The 20,240-nt window shown below is 37.2% G+C and overlaps 2 protein-coding genes across 3 annotated transcripts in view; one reads left to right on the forward strand and one right to left on the reverse strand.

Moving 5' to 3' along the window:
* LOC129725622 (F-actin-uncapping protein LRRC16A) overlaps window positions 1-20,240 on the reverse strand; it is a 56,336-nt gene that overhangs the window by 26,743 nt on the left and 9,353 nt on the right. The window lies entirely within an intron of this gene.
* Window positions 1,757-10,526, forward strand: LOC129725628 (uncharacterized). Of its 2 annotated transcripts, none has more exons than XM_055681675.1 (3): window positions 1,757-2,032; window positions 8,262-8,428; window positions 8,489-10,526. In XM_055681675.1, exons 1-3 carry the CDS (start codon window positions 2,014-2,016, stop codon window positions 8,714-8,716), a joined length of 414 nt encoding a protein of 137 aa, XP_055537650.1. In that variant the 5' UTR covers window positions 1,757-2,013; the 3' UTR covers window positions 8,717-10,526. The 2 variants fall into 2 exon arrangements, with proteins under 2 accessions (XP_055537650.1, XP_055537649.1); XM_055681674.1 differs by lacking the exon at window positions 1,757-2,032 and having other exon boundaries at window positions 7,926-8,428; window positions 8,489-8,657; window positions 8,821-10,526.

The raw sequence follows: 20,240 nt of genomic DNA on the forward strand, positions 1-20,240 counted from the left end.
AAAAAAAATAAAATTCCGGATAATCGAGTCTAAAATTCCGGATAATCGAATTCCGGATAATCGAGTCTCCGGTTAATCGAGTCTCCGGATAATCGAGTCCGACCTGTACTTTCGAAGAAAAAGTTGATTTGTATTAAGTTTTTATCTGAGAGAGAGATGTATATTTTTGATGTAGCGAAAGTAGTTTCATGGATTCAGTTTTAATCCGTGCAATTAAAATTTAGTAGTTCTGATAATCTTCTGTGAATTAAGGTTGAATTCAATGGGATTTGTCTACATTTTTTCATCGACATTCGATTGATCCATTATTTTTAACGCGGTAGATAGAATTCAGCGACGTGGGAGGCGGTTCGAAACGGACAAATGCATTGAAGGTATGCAACGTATGTTAACCAGCTCAAAAAAATAACCAATCCAGTCGATGTGTCGCTTCCCCGCAATGCTCTTCAGGCAAATAAATGTTACGAATTCAAAAGAATTTCAATTTCACAGTGACAGGCACCAGCAACGTGTTATTGTTTTTGGGTGGTTGATGCAAGTGCTTTTAAGCAGTGTCTTCAAGGTAAAAATAAAAGTTTAGGCAGATTGTATCCGATATCAACTGTGCCATCATTGCCTAGTAAGATCCCGCCTATATGAGTTTGTCATCTATACTGTGGGTGTCATTATTATTGATTGCTATACCTTTCTAGGAGAAAGGAAAAACCCAAGACAGATAATTGATTTTTTTTATATATATTATTAGTAAATAATGAGTATGTGTGTCCAATCACAAATGGTGACTTCTCAACACTGTTAGTAATTTGTAATTTTAATTGTTAGGATTTGTTTGCTTTCGCAATTAGGACTTATCATTCGTAGGGATTTAAACCTACTTGTCAAAAAGGGGAAGTAAACTTACAACTAACTGAATTGCTACCTTATTGGTTATAAAGACAGCTTATCGTAGCAATTGAGGATTGCAATGATTTTTGTCAAAAATTGTTAATAGCTTTATTTGACATAGCTTCTAATGGTTCAACACCAGTAAGTCTATGTAATTCGAGTGTGCCAAACCAAGGAGGACGCTTAAAAATCATTTTCAGAATTTTATTCTGAATCCTTTGAAGCGTTTTCTTCCTTGTTAACAACTTGACCAGATCGGTACAGCATGAAGTATTGCTGGACTAAAAATTTGTTTGTAAATCAGAAGTTTATTCTTTAAACAAAGTTTGGAATTTCTATTAATGAGAAGGTTTAAACATCTCGTATATTTGATGCACTTGGCTTGTATACTTTCAATGTGCTCTTTGAAAATAAGTTTTTTATCGTAAATTAGTCCCAAGTACTTAACGTGTCATTATTATTATTGTTCTTACTTTGGGCTTATTCCAATTTCTACATCATATTAGGAGATGGTTATATATTATTTTACTAAAAAAAACTCCAACTTATTTTACAATATATGTGAAGAGATATCAACTTCACCGTCAATTTCAAATAATAAATAGAAATACAGTAAATATTGATTACATAGTGAAAGTTCATATTTACTTGTAAATTAAAAATTAACTATACAGTATTTTAATTCTAAATTTATGGTTGAGCGACGTTTTTTTAAAATATTGATATGCAGGGTTTTGATAAAGTGCGAGCTTTCGTAAATACGCTTAAATCTCCATAGCAAAAAAATGAGCACATTTACAAGTAAATTAGACTGCAAATAAACCAAGGCGAAAAATGGTTGATTTGAGGAGTTGAGCATGAGCATGAGCATGATTGACCGCCCGCGGTTGCTACTCCGTTATTGCCAGATCAGCTGTAATTACACAGAGAACCAACAGATGATGCTTGGGACCAACATGCATCCTCAATGTGTAAAAACCGGTGACCTTAATCTTTATATTAGGCAATACCAGTGCCGGCCGCATCCGAATGCAGGTCAAAGAAGGAATTTGTATAGGAAAATGTTGACGTGATACTCGCTTATTGGAAGCCGAGAACACCTCTGCACTTCCACGAGAAATCACTGGGATGTTGGAGAAAGGGCAAGGTACACAGCAGGGTTCGTTTTGGTAAACGATGCGCTGATTTCGAGTGTCGGGTTCTTTAGAACAAGTATCGCGCAAACAAGTTCCGTCACGATATTCATAATGCGATTCGAAGTCATTCAGTTTGACAACGTTACACCGCAACAATAAATCGTACGCAAGGATACTGGACCTTTGATCAAATTGGGACAACTTCGAATAATATGATATCTCCTCGTAAGGTGATCCTCTTTACACCGAAATCAGTTGCGCGTTGTTGATCTATATGTAGATAATTCGACCTCATGGAGGTACCGACGCGGAGTCTCTAGGGGTTCGGTCAACCGGACATTTTCTACCTAACAGATCGACCAACGACGTTTCTCGTATACACTTTGTCTGCTCTAAAAAAACGATAAGATACCGCGAAAAACGCTTATTACGAAAACTAACCATGAGTATATTTCTAGCCAACCGTCGCGATCCTCTGCGTACGACGCACGCGATGTAGCCCATGCTACTCGTAGCAATCAGCTATTTGTCGATCCCGAGTCAATCCCAATCCCGAGAAAAAACGAACGCACGTCGCGATTCTTGGGAAGGTATACATCGCGTTTTCGTTAATCGCGATATTTATCGACCGGACGAAATCTTCGGTTAAACAGTCACAGTGAGACATGAACAAGTATCTGGGTAAACCACTCGAAATCATTATATTCCGAAAACGTTAATATAAGTAAAATTCTCCCGAGCCGGAAACGCGGTTTACATCGAAACACTACGACATTTCACGCCGATTCTCTCTTAGTTGTCGATGCTAATGTTGCCTATTAAATAGAAAAATTGGCAAAGTTTCATGCATACAAAGCCTTAATAATTTAAAAATGAAAATTTCCATATTGACCATTCATCGAGCTAATATTAAGTTTGTTAACAAAATGCCGACCTAGTCATTATTGGAACATAGTATACAAAACATAAGCAGCCCAAAAGCTAGAAAAATCGAAAAAGTGAAGCATAAGATTTCATGTATTATCCACAACCATTGCTTTCGAGGTGAACACATGTTTGGCTGATAGAACCCTACTTGAAGCCTGACCGTGCAAAAACGTGGTAGATGACGGATTCGAGGCATACTATGCGTCATGTTGGCTCATTACTAAGTTGAGCTACTCATTACCTAGGGTGTGATCCTGTTGGAAAGATAGAAAAATGGCAAAGCTTGGTGTATCTAAAACATTAAGTGCAAACATCAGGTGTAGATGTACATACTAATCCAAAGTCTTTAAAATATTGATAAGACCAAACCAATCATGATTATTTCAGGCTGACTAAATAGTCATCAGATGTCAAACTCAACTTTATTGAATTTTCTATTACCTGTCATGCGAGAGTCAGTGCGTTCAAAAATTCATTGCACACGACATATCAGTGAATACATATCAATTAATCTATTCCACATCAGTGCGTCTTGAACTGTCCTACAGATCAGACGTTTTTTCGGTTGCTTGTGGACTGGTCTTTGACTGCCTATAGCTTCAAAGTTTGTGTTTTGTCAGTGTGTCTTTTAAAGATTGCCTGAAAGTTATTTCCCATCAGTCTTTCTCAAGACTACCTACTTTTGAATTTAACATTTACATTAACTTTTTTCGTATCACCTGAAATGGCTGGACGAAAAAAGAAACCTCGCATCGCTGCGGGGAGGAAAAGAGAGGCATCTCTTTCTGACACATCGAGTGTCTGTAGTGACAATCCTTTTGATATTTTGCCTGAGCAAGAAGCTGGTGAAATGGAAGTTATTAATAACGAAACTATACAAAATATAAAATCTTTAAAAAAGGAGAAAGTTCCACCTATTGTGGTAACTATTTCTTCTGAATTTAATATATTCAAAAAGGAACTTTCAACGTTTGTTTCTGACGTTAAAGTTACCTATCAAATTGGCCGTAGAGGTGAATGCCGCTTATTAGCCGACTCAGTAAAGGGTCGTGATCGTCTTGTTCAGTATTTAACTGACAAGATGTACAAATTTTTTACATATGACACCAAGAACGCCAAGCCGTTCAAGGTTGTCTTGAAAGGTCTCACCAACGATCAAACCGTTGATGAGATCAAACTTACTTTAACAGAATTACTTGGCATAGCCGCTACCCAAGTAATTCTAATGAAACAAAAATCACGAGGCGAAAACAGTCAGAGAACTGGAATTTCCCTTGTTAATTATTTAATTCATTTTAACCGCAATGAGGTTAAAAACTTAAAATTTTTTGAAAAAGCACATGCTTTGTATAATGTGCGTGTAAAGTGGGAAATTTATAGGAAGTATGGCGGAGGTGAAAAGCATATCACCCAATGCCGTACTTGCCAACGTTATGGCCATGGTTCCAAATTCTGTAACATGGACCAAAAATGTCTTAATTGTGGAGACTCTTCTCACAAAAAGGACACATGTCCTGTGAAAGAGAGTAAAAATTTTCGCTGTGCGAATTGTAACGGCAACCATATGTCAAATTTTTATCAATGCCCAGTCCGTTTAGCAATTGTTAAGGCAAGGCAAGGTAAACAAAATTCAATTTCTCAATTAAAACCAACTTCAAAGCAAAATTCTCCAAGCGTACCAGTGACGCATAGTTTACCTACTCCTTTGCATACCCGTTTAACTTATGCACAGGTTACAGGTAGTTCGAACATTATACCGCCTAGTGTTGGTAGTTCGAAAATGACCGTTAATATGGGTAAGCAAAACAGGCTAGAAAATAATTGTACACCTATCACTCCAGCTAATATTGCTGCCGAAAATATTTTTTCTAATGTCAACTGCCTGGGGCCTATTACGGCAGGTAAACTTTCTTTTTTGCAACAGGCAATGTTCGATCTTATGAACGCCATGTTGCAGGCAAAATCAATGTTTGAAGCCATTCAAATAGGCACAAATTTTACTATTAAAATTGTTTCTAATTTAAAATTCAGCAATGATTTTAAATAAAACAATTAAAATATTAAATTGGAATGCTCGCTCATTGAAGGCCAATGAGAATGAGCTTTTTAACTTTTTAACAGTAAATAATGTGCATATTGCAATTATTACTGAAACATTTTTGAAACCTAACATAAAATTAAAATATGATCCCAATTACGTGGTTCATAGATATGATAGGATTCAGGGTTCCGGCGGTGGAGTTGCAATTGTTATTCATCGCCGAATCAAACATCGTGCTCTTCCCCATCTTGAGACGAAAGTTATTGAAACTTTGGGAATTGAAGTTCAAACTGAACTTGGCATTTTATTTATTGCCGCAGCATATTTACCATTTCAATGCACACGCGAGCTCAAAAATTATTTTAAAGGTGATTTACAAAAACTCACCAGAAATCGTTCGAAATTTTTCATAATCGGCGATTTTAACGCTAAACATCGTTCATGGAATAATTCTCAAAGTAATTCCAATGGCAAAATTTTATTCAACGATTGTTCTTCAGGATACTATTCTATTTTGTCTCCGAATAGTCCTACATGCTTTTCTTCTGTAAGAAACCCTTCAACAATTGATTTGGTGCTTACAGATCAAAGTCATGTATGTAGTGATTTGATCACACATGCTGACTTTGATTCTGATCATCTTCCAATAACTTTTTCTTTATCACATGAATCAGTTTTAAACCCTATGAGCTCTGTTTTTAATTATAACAAGGCTAATTGGGAAAGATACAAAACTCATATTGAGAGAAATTTCAATAATGAGCTTGATTTGCAAAACGAAGTGAATATTGATTCCGCTTTGGAAGCATTAAAATGTGCAATTGTTGATGCCAGGAATTATTCTGTTCCAAAGGCTCAAATGAAATTTGATTCACCAATAATTGACGAAAATCTCCAACTTCTAATTCGTTTGAAAAATGTCCGCAGACGTCAATATCAACGTTCTCGTGACCCTGTTTTTAAAACTATTTATAAAGATTTACAGAAAGAGATTAAACATAGATTTACTCTTCTGAGAAATCAAAATTTTGAGACTAAAGTTGAAAAATTGAAACCATATTCAAAACCATGTTGGAAGCTGTCGAAGATTCTTAAGAAACCTTCAAAGCCTATTCCAGTTTTAAAAGATGGTGAACGTTTTCTTGTATCCAATGAACAAAAGGCTCAAAGACTTGCTCAGCAGTTTGAGAGTGTTCATAACTCAAATTTGAATTTTGTGAGTCCAATTGAAAATGAAGTCACACGTCAATTTGATTTAATTTCTTCCCAGAATTTTTTACCTGCAGAAATAATTGAAACTAACTTGAATGAGATTAAATCAATTATTAAAAATTTCAAAAATATGAAAGCACCTGGGGACGATGGAATCTTTAATATACTAATCAAACATCTCCCTGAGAGCACAATGGAATTTTTAGTAAAAATTTTCAATTGCTGCTTCAAAATTGCATATTTTCCCAAATTATGGAAAAATGCAAAAATTACTCCCATTTTAAAACCGGATAAGAACCCAGCTGAAGTTTCAAGTTATCGACCAATCAGTTTGCTTTCTTCAATAAGTAAACTGTTTGAGAGAATTATTCTTAACAGAATGATGTCACACATCAACGAAAATTCAATTTTTGCAAATGAACAGTTTGGATTTCGCCATGGGCATTCCACAACTCATCAATTGCTCAGAGTTACTAATATGATACGAGCTAACAAATCTGAAGGTTATTCCACTGGAGCTGCTCTTTTAGACATAGAAAAAGCATTCGACAGTGTTTGGCATAAAGGTTTGATTGCGAAATTGCAAACTTTTAATTTTCCAATTTTCCTAATCAAAATTTTAAAAAATTATCTTACTGATCGAACTCTGCAGGTTGTCTATCAGAATTCAAAATCTGATAGATTTCCTGTCAGAGCAGGTGTACCTCAAGGTTCAGTCTTGGGTCCAGTCCTGTACAACATATTCACTTCAGATCTTCCTGATTTGCCTCCAGGATGCACAAAGTCATTGTTCTGCGATGACACAAGCATTTCCGTAAAAGGAAAAAGTCTTCGTGTCATATGCAGTCGATTGCAGAAAAGTTTAGATATTTTTTCTTCCTACTTGCAAAAGTGGAAAATCTCTCCCAATGCTTCTAAAACTCAAATGATAATTTTTCCGCATAAGCCTAGGGCTTCTTTCCTCAAGCCAAACAATAATCACGTTGTTAAGATGAATGGGGTTATTTTAAGTTGGTCCGACAAGGTTAAGTACTTGGGACTAATTTATGATAAAAAACTTATTTTCAAAGAGCACATTGAGAGTATACAAGCCAAGTGCATCAAATATACGAGATGTTTATATCCTCTCATTAACAGGAATTCTAAACTTTGTTTAAAGAACAAACTTTTGATTTACAAACAAATTTTTAGACCAGCAATGCTTTATGCTGTACCGATCTGGTCAAGTTGCTGTTCAACAAGGAAGAAAACGCTTCAAAGGATTCAGAATAAAATTCTGAAAATGATTTTGAAGCGTCCTCCTTGGTTTGGTACACTCGAATTACATAGACTTACTGGTGTTGAACCATTAGAAGCTATGTCAAATAAAATTATTAACAATTTTCGACAAAAATCGTTGCAATCCTCAATTGCTACGATAAGCTCTCTTTATAGCCAATAAGTTAGCAATTAAGTTAGTTGTAAGTTTACTTCCCCTTTTCTGACAAGTAGGTTTAAATCCCTACGAATGATAAGTCCTAATTGCGAAAGCAAACAAATCCTAACAATTAAAGTTACAAATTTCTAACAGTGTTGAGAAGTCACCATTTGTGATTGGACACACATACTCATTATTTACTAATATTTATCATAAATACTTAAGCTACTAACAAATCCCCCCTTAAAAAAAAAAAAAAAAAAAATCTATTCCACCATAAATTCTAATAAACAATACTATTACACAGAACTACACGAGAAAAAGGCTCCAGAAAAACACCTTAATTGCACTCTGTTTTCAATTTGGACATTCAAAACTGTAACAGTTAAACATTCATGACGAGCACAATCAAAACGGCGTGCTACGTCGTTCCGCAAACTGGCAACTACGTGGTATTCGGTGGATCATCACATGATGTGAACCATATTCGAACGCGGACCATTTAGGAAAATAAATATAATACCAAACGCAAATCGTGTATGTCGTATCGAGCCCATTGATAAGTTAACTCACCTGACAATTCTTAGTGCTTTTACTTCTATGCAGCGATTAACAAAAGCACTAACATTTTACTACTCTGCAGTAACCACACCGGAAAAATACTACATTTTATCCTCCGATGAGATTTACGAAGTTCGCGACTCAAATGCACCGTATGTAACTGGATTTTCGTTCCCCTTAGTCGAACCGGAGGAAGTCGAGAGACTCGAGAATTCGGTCTCTCAAAACGATCGCATCCGCGAGGAATATGTAGGTTTTTCAGCTGATTTCAATCGGGCAACATATGAAAACCTCTAACTATTTCGCAAGGTAAACTTTTTGACTCGCAAGAAACCTGCTGGAATGTCGATAGTTCAATTTCTTCCAATGGTTTTCTCGGACGAAGCTCTGGATGGATATAATTACAACGGATCTAATGCGCTCGGAAAATGCAAATTGCCCATGAAAGGGTATGACATATTTTCGCACTGCTTTATTGGTAAGTCTAGCTCAGAACGTCTTAAGTTTGTAATTGCAATTCCACCGTTGAAATACTGATTCCTATTTTATCTAAGAACTATGTAATTGGGATCTTATTTCAATTAAATTAAATTTTAAAACCGTTCCATGAGAATACTTTGTTATAATTTGAAATGTTTCAGACATTGAATTTACCTGCGATGATTCTGTCACATAGCTGAAGCGAGATTTTTATGTTTTGACCGGTCCTGGCCAAAAATGAGACCCCCTCCCCACAAAAAGGGGAGAATCATGTGAAGACAAGCTGTTATTGTATCTTTTAGTGTTGCTTACACTCTTGATGTTACATTAAAGAGATTTCAAGTAAGGTAATTTAACGTCGTTATAAACCTATTTTAGTATTGTAGGGGAAAACGACATGTTTCTGACATTTTACGTAGATCAGACACCCGCCAAACGATTTCTAAGACTTTTTTCTCAATATAAGACATAATTTGACTACCACTTTTAGAAATTAGCGCATTACGATCAATGATTATCATACTCCATATTATTTTGCTTTGTGGAATATATTAAAACCATACCAAAACCGTTTTCGTAGAATCATCGTTTTGTGCCCAATTTTTGTTCGATTTAAGATCTGTTTTTTTTAAGGTAGGTAAGAAGATGCTAATATGTGGTCAAACTCTCGAAATTTCGATATTTGGCTTTGGCGTCGAAAAAACATCAAAAATTTCCGATTTCTCAAAAATTCGAAATGGCGCCATTGTTGCGGCTTAAGTTGAAATATATCCAAACTCGGGGAAATTTGTTTTCGCATCAAACTACATCAAAAAATCATACATGGAAGACGGAACCATTTACAGCAAAAATTAGAATATATTTGTCCTGTTGCGTTTCTTAGCCCTTCTAGGCTAAATTTTGACTAGATTTATTTCATTTGTGGCTTTTCTGGTCTAAGCTGCTGAATTTGAAATTATTTTTGTTATTTTTTTGCTGGCATTATTTATGTTTAATCCCTTAAATAAAGCATAGTAAAGCATAGATAGACTGCCCGCAGTTGCACTCCGTGGTTGATCAAACCAACAGAATTGCAAAATGAACCAGACTAATGGTGCTTGGGACCTAGGATCAACGTTACATTCTCATTGTGTAATTTTCACTGGTTCGAAATACTTTTACAACTAACCAAGAACGACGCTGGCCACGACCAAAAGGCGGTACTACTTGGGAAGAAGAGGGATGGTGATGCTCGTTTGGTTTAGAGACCGCGGGTTCCACTGCATCACTACGAGTATAACAGGGTAGAATTTGTGATCATATGAAAAAGAACAGCTTTTCTCCTTTTTGGTAAATGATACTCTACGTTACGCGAAATTAAACTTTAAATATCACAAAGGCTGTTGTGTGGGCTAATTAGAATTATAGATATTTACCAACTCAATAGCTTCAACATCACCAGTTTTCCTTAGAAAATCCTGGGAGCATATCAGTTACTAAAAATATCTAAAACTACTGAATACCACCTAACTATTACGCAGCAATTCTTCCATTAACTATATTAACGCGTTATGTAAATAATCCTCCATTTTCATCGATGAAATCTAAGATAGAATAGAAATATGCAGGAAAGAATACTTAGCCTTATTTATAAACCATATTTGCGCCGTCTAGGGTTCTATTACAAACATCAATTCGAATTTATACTTTTCCACAATCCTGCGACTTCCACTCACTCACTGAACTAACACGTTTAACAGCTCACTGGCTTATTATCACAGCAAATTGTTACACTTGGCACTAGTGGCATATGTAGCTTAATAAATTTATGTATATACTTCTGTTGTCGGTTTGTATTTATAATTTTCCTGTAAAAACACGGACGCGAAAAATAAAAGACGTCTACTTGCGTTGCACGCTTGCTTCGATTTCGAAAAATGGTTGATTTGAGGAGTTGTGCAAAAACTACGTAATCTGTTTTTGTAAAAAGGACGCCCTGTGGCGTTGCTTATGGTTGAAGATCATAAAATTCTGTTTAATAAAAAAGTGAGGGGAAAAGTGCTAAAAAATCATGAGAAATTTAGTCACGTGCTTTGTGAACGTCTCCAAATAAGTGGAATGGAGATTCGTGTTCAGCACCCCAAAATTAAGTAAATACCATATTTTTGTCGTATTTATCGACACTTTTTACTTGACAAGCATTTGTATTAAGTCGCCTCACTGTGCAATGCTCCGTAGTTTTCCTGCCAGTTATGAAAAAAGCCCGACAAAAATTCCATTTAAATCAAAACCGTTGCAGGAAGAACTATTCAATCTAACATAAGAAAGCGATAGCATGATGTCATTCCCTTGGTGCATAGATTGCCGACAACTGTCAGAATATGTATTGGGCGATCCCTCGTTGAGTGAGGATGTGCAATTTTTTCTCCGATCTTACCAATTATCGACATTAGGAAAACACCTAGGCTTGAAATGATAAAAATTAAATTCTCATAATGCACGAAAATTGAATTACCCGTACCCGACCCGTACCCGACCAATTGAGAATTTTTCAAACCCGTACCCGACCCGAACCCGAAGCCTTGGTTTTTTAATTACCCGTACCCGACCCGAACCCGTAAAATATTTTTTGGCGTTACCCGAAACCCGACCCGAACCCGTCGGGTACGGGTCGGGTACGGGTTTCGGGTGAAAATACCCGTACCCGACCATCTCTATCCCATACCCTACATAATTTGTCAGCTGAATGTGACGTGTGAGTTTCCTACGAAAGGCGGAAAATCAAAAGGCGGAATCACGAAAAGAAGAATTACGAAAGGCAGAATATTTCATAAGGCAGAATTACAAAGAGCACGAATGGCAGAACCACAAAATGGCATATTCAAGAAAGCCACGAAAAGTATAATCACGCGGTACTGTCACGCGAGGCGAGAATGGTTGATTTGGAATCACGCCTTTGGCTATCATGAGCCACTATTGAATCAAATGTTGCTTTGTTTGTGCCGCATTTGTGTAAGCAAATCCCAACATCAACGACAGGTGCAACAGCAACACCAGCGGCGGGAATAGTAACTTACTGGTGTGCTTCGATCGCTGCTAGTGCGTGCTAGAGAGCTGCAGCTGCAACTAGTTGCAACTATTTTCGCTTGACTAACACACACTCGCGGTCTTTGGCCGACTATATTGTTCAAGTGTATGCTGTCCTTACTCGCTACCGCTCGTTCGGACTTAACTAAAGGAAAGGAACTATGTTTGAGTAGACCTAGCAAACCAATAGATCAGTTGTTTGTGTGCGAGAGGCCGCCGCTTCCGACGGCGGGTCAGCGGCCGGCTCGGACTGCGGGCACCACGGCGATTTTGCCTCTGTTCTCTGCCCTCGATTATGCGTCTTCGCCGCATGAATCAGTTTATGTTAATTATATTCAACAAGTCGTTGAGACTAGTGAGAGTCTTGAAGACCTAAGCCAAACCAGTTTGCGCGTTTCGGATCTAATAATTAGGCTTGATTTGCACATTCCGTCAAAACTGGACCAGTTATAAAGTTTGGTTACCAAATAATAAAAAATAATAAATGTAGAGTGGCAGCTTTAGTACGGTGAACAGGATTCGCACTAATTTGGCATCACGCTGTTAGCTATCGTGAGACAGGTTTTGCTCCTAGTGATTCTGCCTTTCGTGCCCTATGAAATTCTGCCTTTCATATTTCCGCCCTTCGTGCTTCTGCCTTTTGTGATTCTGCCTTCTGTGGCGAACCCGTTTAAACTAACAGAGTTGTGATTGTTTATATTACTGAAAAATTTCAAGAGAGCACATTTTTGCATAGTGGCAGAAATTATTTTGGTTTCGATTATAAGCATAGCAAAACGAACACAATTTTTGGAAATGTTTGATATATACATACCTGTTTGCTTTAAAATATGTTACCAGAATTAAAATTACGCACATTCATAGAAATGGTAATGAATCACGTTGAGGTTGATTTTTAACCGAACTTTTCAGGATTCCGAAAGCATTAACGTTTGCGGGAAAAAAATGGACAAAAAATGCCGATTTTTCATGGGTTTACCTTTAATCGCACTGACGAAACTACTCATCATCAATCATAGTAACCTATGAGTAAGCGAAAAAAATTTAACAGCTCTATCAGTCAAACTCTGACTGTGAGGGCGAAAAAAGTGAAGCTACTCCGTTCAGAAGTGTACGCGTTTAAAGAACGATACCCCGCCGCGTCAAAAACGGACATCGTGCGGCACTTTGTGGACGCCGGGTATGGCCGTTCCGGCATCTAAAACATCTTGACACTATTGGACAACGATCAGAACATCGAAAGAAAGCCCGGTTCCGGACGGCCAACGACCCTGAGCGACAAGAAGCTTCAAAGGATGCTGAAGAGGAAGACCGAGGGAAAAGTGGCTAAATCGCTGCCTGCACTTGGCCGGGAGGTTAGTGCATGCGGTAAAACAGTGAAAAAGTATCTGAAGAACATGGACATACATGTCAGGAAGCGACAGTTCCGTCCACTGGTCTCGGAGCTGCAGGCAACGATGCAGCAACAGCGGTTGAATAAGATGATCAAGTCGAGTGGTGATGGATGACGAGACCTATCTCACTCTGGATGGCAACGATTAGCAGGGCACTTCATATTTTACCTTCCCCACGAAGGAAATGAGCACCGAGGTGAAGTTTATTTCACAGACCAAGTTCCCCAAGAAGGTGCGGCTGTGGCTGACAATCAGCGAGAAAGCGATGTCAAAGTTGCTCTTCTTTCGCTCCGGGCTGACCGTGAACGGGAAAATTTTTAGTACAGGCACTGTAAATTTATAGTATAGGCACTTTGCCTGCCAGAAGTTGCGTCGTTCAGAGCGGGGGCCTAGTGTGGTTGGTAACGTCTCCGCCAACCACGCTCGACGCCTGGGTTCGAATCCCACCGCCGACATAGGTGTCGATGGTTGTGAGGTGGCGTGATCCACTCACAACCAACCCAACTGGTCTAGATTCAATCCTAGCCGACACCGGGAGATTTTCTGAGGCGAAAAATCTCTGGGATCACGCCTTCCATCGCATGAGGAAGTAAAGCCGTTGGCGCCGGTCCGTTAATAAACGGGTCGTGAGTTAGGGTCCTGGGTGTGGAGTCGCCTCCCTGGGCGTCGGTGATTGGCCACAACAGTGGCGGAACTAGACCGACGGAAAATAAGCGAGAATAAAAAAAAAAAAAGTTGCGTCGTTCATCAAGAAATACCATAAGGGCGAAGACACGGTGTTCTGGCCAGATTTGGCGTCGGCCCACTACACGAAGCGATCGTTGGAGGAGATGGAGCGGCTGAATATCAATTTGGTACCGTAGTCGGCGAACACGCCCAACGTCCCCCAGCTGCGTCCCATCGAGAATTTCTGGGCAAACTTGAAGCGCGAAATCTAATACAACAATTTTGTTGCGAAAACGGAGGAGGAATTAATAAAAAAACGAAGAAAGAGCTTAAAAACATGCCACGCATATTTTCGTCCGCCATGGCGAATGTTCCGGTGCACTGCCGAAAGGTCGCTCGCAAAGGCGTAGATTTTTTTTTGCAAAAAAGATAATATAATAACCATTAACGGGAAATTTGTCCAACTCAATTATCTGTCTTAGTTTTTTTTTTCATCACCATCTGAAAAAAGTCCTTTTTTACCGCAAACGTTACCCGGTCCAGATAGCTTCGTTCTGGTCCGGTCCGCCCGAAATTAAATCGGACATTAAAGACTCTCTAAAATCCAGGTCCTATGTCGAATATAACTATTGATATAAACGAAAAAATGAAGGGGGCGCTAAAATAAGTTTTCGCCTGCAGCTCAAATCAATCTTCGTCCGCCCCGGGTTACGGATGTCATTTTTTAGATATCTGAGCCGCAGCTGTTCCGATTTGCGGGGGAAGAGGGTCAAATAAATTTTACTTTTTTTTTGTGAAAAACAATTTAAAAGTAATACATTGAGCTTAAATATACGAAAGAAATAATCTGAAGAGCGTGAAAAGTTAGAAAAATCACTTTGTTTACACGAATTAGGAAAACTAGCCTACTAGGTAGCTAATGTAGTGCTTCTGCAAATGCGGATATTGTAACATATGACATCTGCAGACAAGCATGGAAAAAATCGTTCAGGTGATAATTTCTCAGCAGTCGGTTACGATTTTTTTTCGCTATTGATAATTATGAACGGACACGTAGCGAAAAATTATCATTTGAGATTGCTTTGATTTGTTTGTGCATTTCCACTCGTTTGATAATTTTCACTTATATAACTGGAGTAGTATAGAGCGAATGTTAACCGTATAGAGCGTAGTGTTTTCTTAAAGTTTTATTTCGGGTTTATCAATTTAAACATGAGGAGAAAGCAGAAAGATATCATGAGAAGTGTTGTGTTGGAGTTAGGAGGAAAATTCCAATGTAACGCGATGCCGCATTGCCCGTATTCCCAAAATACGTTTGTACCGGGGAATTTCAAGCGCCACCTCGCCTCCAAGCATCCTGACGTGATGTCAAAATTAGGGCTAGCAGCACCAGAATGCTCTGAGCCTCAACGAAAAAGACAAAGGAAACAGCTAATAGTAGAAAGTGATCGAGAAACCGTGCTATGTGGTACCCTTTTCATGATAGCGGAATAGGAAGTGAAAACCCGTTGTTTTTATTTTTTTTCCAAAATTCGTAAATACTACTGAAAGTTTAATTTATTGTGTATGCTGTAATTATTATATCCAAGTAATATATTTTGGCAGTTATCTCAAATTTCATCATGCACAGTTGCTTGATTATGACCGTTACTTCAAACGTAGATTTCAGCCAAACTTGTGTGAGTTTTTGTATAAAATCGAGAATTTCATATTGTAAAAATAACATTGCTTTCTATGAGAGCATTGAAATAAACAAGCAAGACCTATCCTTCGTTTATTTGTTGAAAATCTTCTCATTAATAAAGATTATTTCATCATTGAGTATACAATAATTGAGACGAAAAAAATTGCTGATTTTTTTTCACTATCGAGAAGTGAAAATTTTCGCTATTGATTCGATTGAAATTATCACTATGGATTTTTGTTCATAGCTGTAACCAAGCAAGCTTATCATTATTGATAAATGAAAACTTCCAAACGATTTCCAGGCTATATAAAATCAGGAACGATATTATGATTGAAGTGATTTTTTCCATCCCTGTCTGCAAATACAAATATTGAAATCAAGATACAGAAATTGATATCGCGTTTTGAACAAAATGCAATTGCAATGGGTAATTAGAACCAGTTATGGAAATGGAATCCGGGACCTCGGATACCCCTGATTCAGATCGAAACCGGAAAAGTACGCTGTTATGTTGGAATTGTTCCTAATATTTTTCTCCAAAAGATTTTCCATCAAGCTACAATATTGGGTATAAAATTCTTCGAATGACCTTTCGTTATTGTTTCGCAATTTATGGTTGATGCCTTGACGCCATTTTCAGCTGGTCTCGAGGTACGATGGCGGCCTAATAAGCCAAGTTCGAGTCGTAGCTGCTGGCACAGAACGGAAGGTCAACTTCAGGTATATGATCAAACAGAAAGTGTACACTAAGAGGACTGAAAAATCACAACAGAATTTTCTTTGCTCTCAGCAATATATATTTGTCGTGTATGTTAATGCCACTGCGACAGTGGGATAAAGTGGCATAATTTATTCGATGTTCTAAATTAACGGTTGTTTCAACAGTTTAACCAGTTCAATTCGAACTTTTATTTACAATGCAAAAACGTGGTGCGAAAACAGCAAAGTTTCACATTTGTGCAATTTTTTATATTCGAAAAAATATATATAATAGCGTAGTGAAAGTAAATGAAAGTATCAACAAAAGCTTGGTTTTGAACACGAACCACAATCAATGCTATTTAAAACCGGATGTTCGAAACTGTTAACGATGCAATTATTGCGAAGGTCTTTTTCTCACGACTTTATCATGTGTTAGCGACAGTTATTTATAAGAAAATAATTTGAAACTTTATCGTTGTCAAAAATCAAATAGGAAGTGTTTTTTTGTTTGAAGGAAGTACTACTTTGTGTTGTAAGAAGATGTTGTACAGATAAATTTTGTTAGACGAATGTCTAAATACTTTATAATATTGAATCAGTCGACCATGAAATTTGTAAACAGGTTTCATCCTGTTATTACATTATATCACATGTTTTATCGATTACCCGAGATCCAAACTCTGAAGGTATATAGGTTTTGGACTCATTGATGCGACATGCGTCCGATGGAATAAAAATAAGCAAGATGAGATTGGGTAAACTTTAATAAGCTTCTGGAGCAATGGTTAATGTGGTTGTACGAACGGATAATGTGTACCATATTAATTTTGCTTTTGCGGATAATGTGTACCATATTAGTTTTGCGAACGATATTTTCCGCGTGAAAGAACGCAAAAAAACTCTTAAATGCGAGAATCCACCTGAGTTCGAGACTTCGCGTGAAAAGCGCTCGTAAAAATCCATTCAAAAAAAATCTGCGTTGAAAACATGGAAATATCTGTTTATTGTTTAAACCGTGTGGCAAGACAAAGACTAAAACAGAACAAAAGTAAAAAAAATGTGAGTAGTTCTGAGTAACTGCCGTAATTCTAACAGCATGTCTTAATTGGGTTGTTTAGCTATTCACATATTTCTGGTTTTTATATATCAGCTGAAGGAGTGTAATTTTCTGAGCAAACATGATTTTACATCATTGTCCTTCAATTTTTTAATGAAGAATAAAAATCGCACTAAATCGCATGAATAGCATGATAGTTGGTACATGGGCGAACTGTGATTGTATCGATTTCGAGCAGATTTCAAACTGTTTTAAATTGGAAAAAGGATAACGATAGAAAATTTTAAAAACCATGATTTGCTTAGAAAATGCAGCTCTTAAAGATGATATAAAAACTGATACAGCTAAACAACCCAAGTGTGAATGCAAGACATTCGCTCTTCGGCCCAAATAACACAGTTACATATTTTGCCAAAGCCTGTTGCTTGTTGCCGACATGTTGAGCAGGAGTGCGAATGAAATAGCTTGTCACCGGGTCGTTTCACACCTCTTGTTTCACTGGTCTTATTTCGCAAAATGCACTCGAAAAAGTAGGTCTTCACAGAGTTATATTTCACAAAATCAACATGCGTCGAAGCGAAACTAAGTTAGAACACGTTTATATTAAATTGAAATAAGTCTTAGAATGATCTTTCACATTATGTGGATGTAACCAATATCTTTTCTTAAATGGTAGTACAAACGATTTAGCAAATAGGAAATGCAATCTCTCTGGTGAGGTGTAATTTGCAGTTATACTATGTAGAACACAGATTCTAAAGCGAAGCAAAGCCTTGCTACTACATTCCAAATCGGAACTCGACCTTCCGTTATACACAGACTTCGCAGCCAACTGTTTAAGTGTACAGGGCAATTTCGGGGCTAGCGCTACAATCCTACTAACACTAACAGCCTCTTCCGAGCCGAGACTCGAACCTACGACAACTGGCTTGGTAGGCTGGCATCGTACCTCGAGACCAGCTGGGATGGTTCGAGATCGCAGATTCTATAACCATTCGAATCCTAATCACTTTTCGTGACGGACGCAATTTAGATATTCCTTTTATCCCCATACCCTTCAGTAGTAAAAATTTGCAAATCTCCAGATCGATTGCGGAACAAAGTGGTCTATGTGCCGTTGCGGAACAAAGTGGTCTATGTGCCGTCGAGCAAATTTGTCAGGAGAAGCGATTTTCGAAAAAATCTCTGAATAAAATTCAGTTTAACGGATTCTTTCAAACAAAATGTTCTAATATAAAGGTTATGGAGTGGTTTAACATGTGAATACATAAAATTACCATTTTTTTGGCGAAATAAGTGAATTTACCATACCAATGTACATAGACCACTCTGACTTCATATATATTTCACTGGAATCCTCGTATCGTTTCGGAACAGAGTGGTTTATGTACATAGACATGAATAAAAAGGACGTTAACTCGTGTAAAATGGCTAATGTCACATGTAATATGATGTACATGGCATGTCATGATGTGTAACATTACATGTAACACAACATGTTACATATCACATGATATTTGACATGTTACATTTTTCGTGTTACATTACGTGTAACATGTTACAGGGCAAGTGACGAGTTACATATCACATGTAACATGTTACATGATGGTATTACCTCGATTTATGTACATAGACCACTCTGTTCCAAATAAGAATGGCCATTCTGTTTCGGACGAAATTTCTACATGGTATAAATCAGCTTAAAAGTTCGATTTTTCGAAATTTTTCTAGTCTCCTAACTTCAGCTTCTTGAGTAGATGCGGTTTGAGCAAGATCGCGCCAAATCACCGATGGTCGAATATCGACCATTTTTGATTTGAATGAAACTTTGCACACGTATTTGACTCAGCAAACTGAGCATTTTCCACAGATGGAGCGATTTTTTACACCCATGAGTTACATTCTAAAAGGGCGTATGCCTTTTGGCATAGGTTTTATTCGAAGCATTGTAGCCCAGAAACCGTTGGTTGTATAGAAAAACTGTCTGAGAATGAGTTGTAGGGAAATAAAAATGCACCATAAAAAATATACACTGTACAAACAAAAATTTTTTTTGACCAAAAAAAATTAAAAATGAACATTAAATTTCAATTTAAATAAAAGAGTTGAATTTTTTTCTTATTTTTTTTAAAGAAACTTGACGTTAATACGCAACTTTAAAAAAAACTCCAGGATGGAGAAATGAAAAATAATTTTTTTATGGTAGATTAATTTTTTTATAAAAATTCTAATTCAAACATTTTTCAAAATATTTGTATTCTGATGATTTTAAAAGATGCAGAGAGTCATTTTGAATCAAAAAGCTCTTGGTAGTAAACATTCTAAACGCATTGGTTTTCGAGTTATTTTAAATTTAAGCTCGATAAATTAATTATATTTCGGAATATACAGGTTTTTCTTAATTTGTCCATGGTTTTCCAGCAAAAACCCTACGTTCATTGGAATGCTTGATCAAAAATATACAATTCAGTCTCTGACAACAAAAAGATTGGATAAATAACTCAAGCGCTAAAACTTAGCCTACCTACACGTTCCCCCTTGCCGAATGTTTTATAAAAAACCTAAATTAATCCACCTAGCGGTCAGACCCAGCCTTTCTCATTCAATTTTTTATTTGTAAAAATAGATTTACATGAACGCTTCAATCCAATAAATGTATATTCACTCTTTAGGTTCTAAAATATTGATGTTGTAATCTTTACATATAAAAATGCAGTCAAGTCTGTCTGTCTGTCTGATCCATATAGGCCCGAAAACTACCGAACCGATCGACGTGAAAATTTGTATGTAGGGGTTTTTGGTGCCGATAAAGGTTCCTATGATAGTTTGAGCCCCTCCCTCTTCTGGAAGGGAGGGGTCCCATACAAATGAAACATAAATTTCTGCACAACTCAAGAACAAACCAAGCAAATGAAACCGAATTTGGCATGTGGATGTTTTAAGGGGTAACTAATATGTCCATAATAGTTGGATGAAACACAAATTTGTGCACATCTCGAGAACTAATCA

The sequence above is a fragment of the Wyeomyia smithii genome, chromosome 2 (genome assembly GCF_029784165.1).
Source record: "Wyeomyia smithii strain HCP4-BCI-WySm-NY-G18 chromosome 2, ASM2978416v1, whole genome shotgun sequence".
In the NCBI taxonomy this organism is placed as follows: domain Eukaryota; kingdom Metazoa; phylum Arthropoda; class Insecta; order Diptera; family Culicidae; genus Wyeomyia; species Wyeomyia smithii.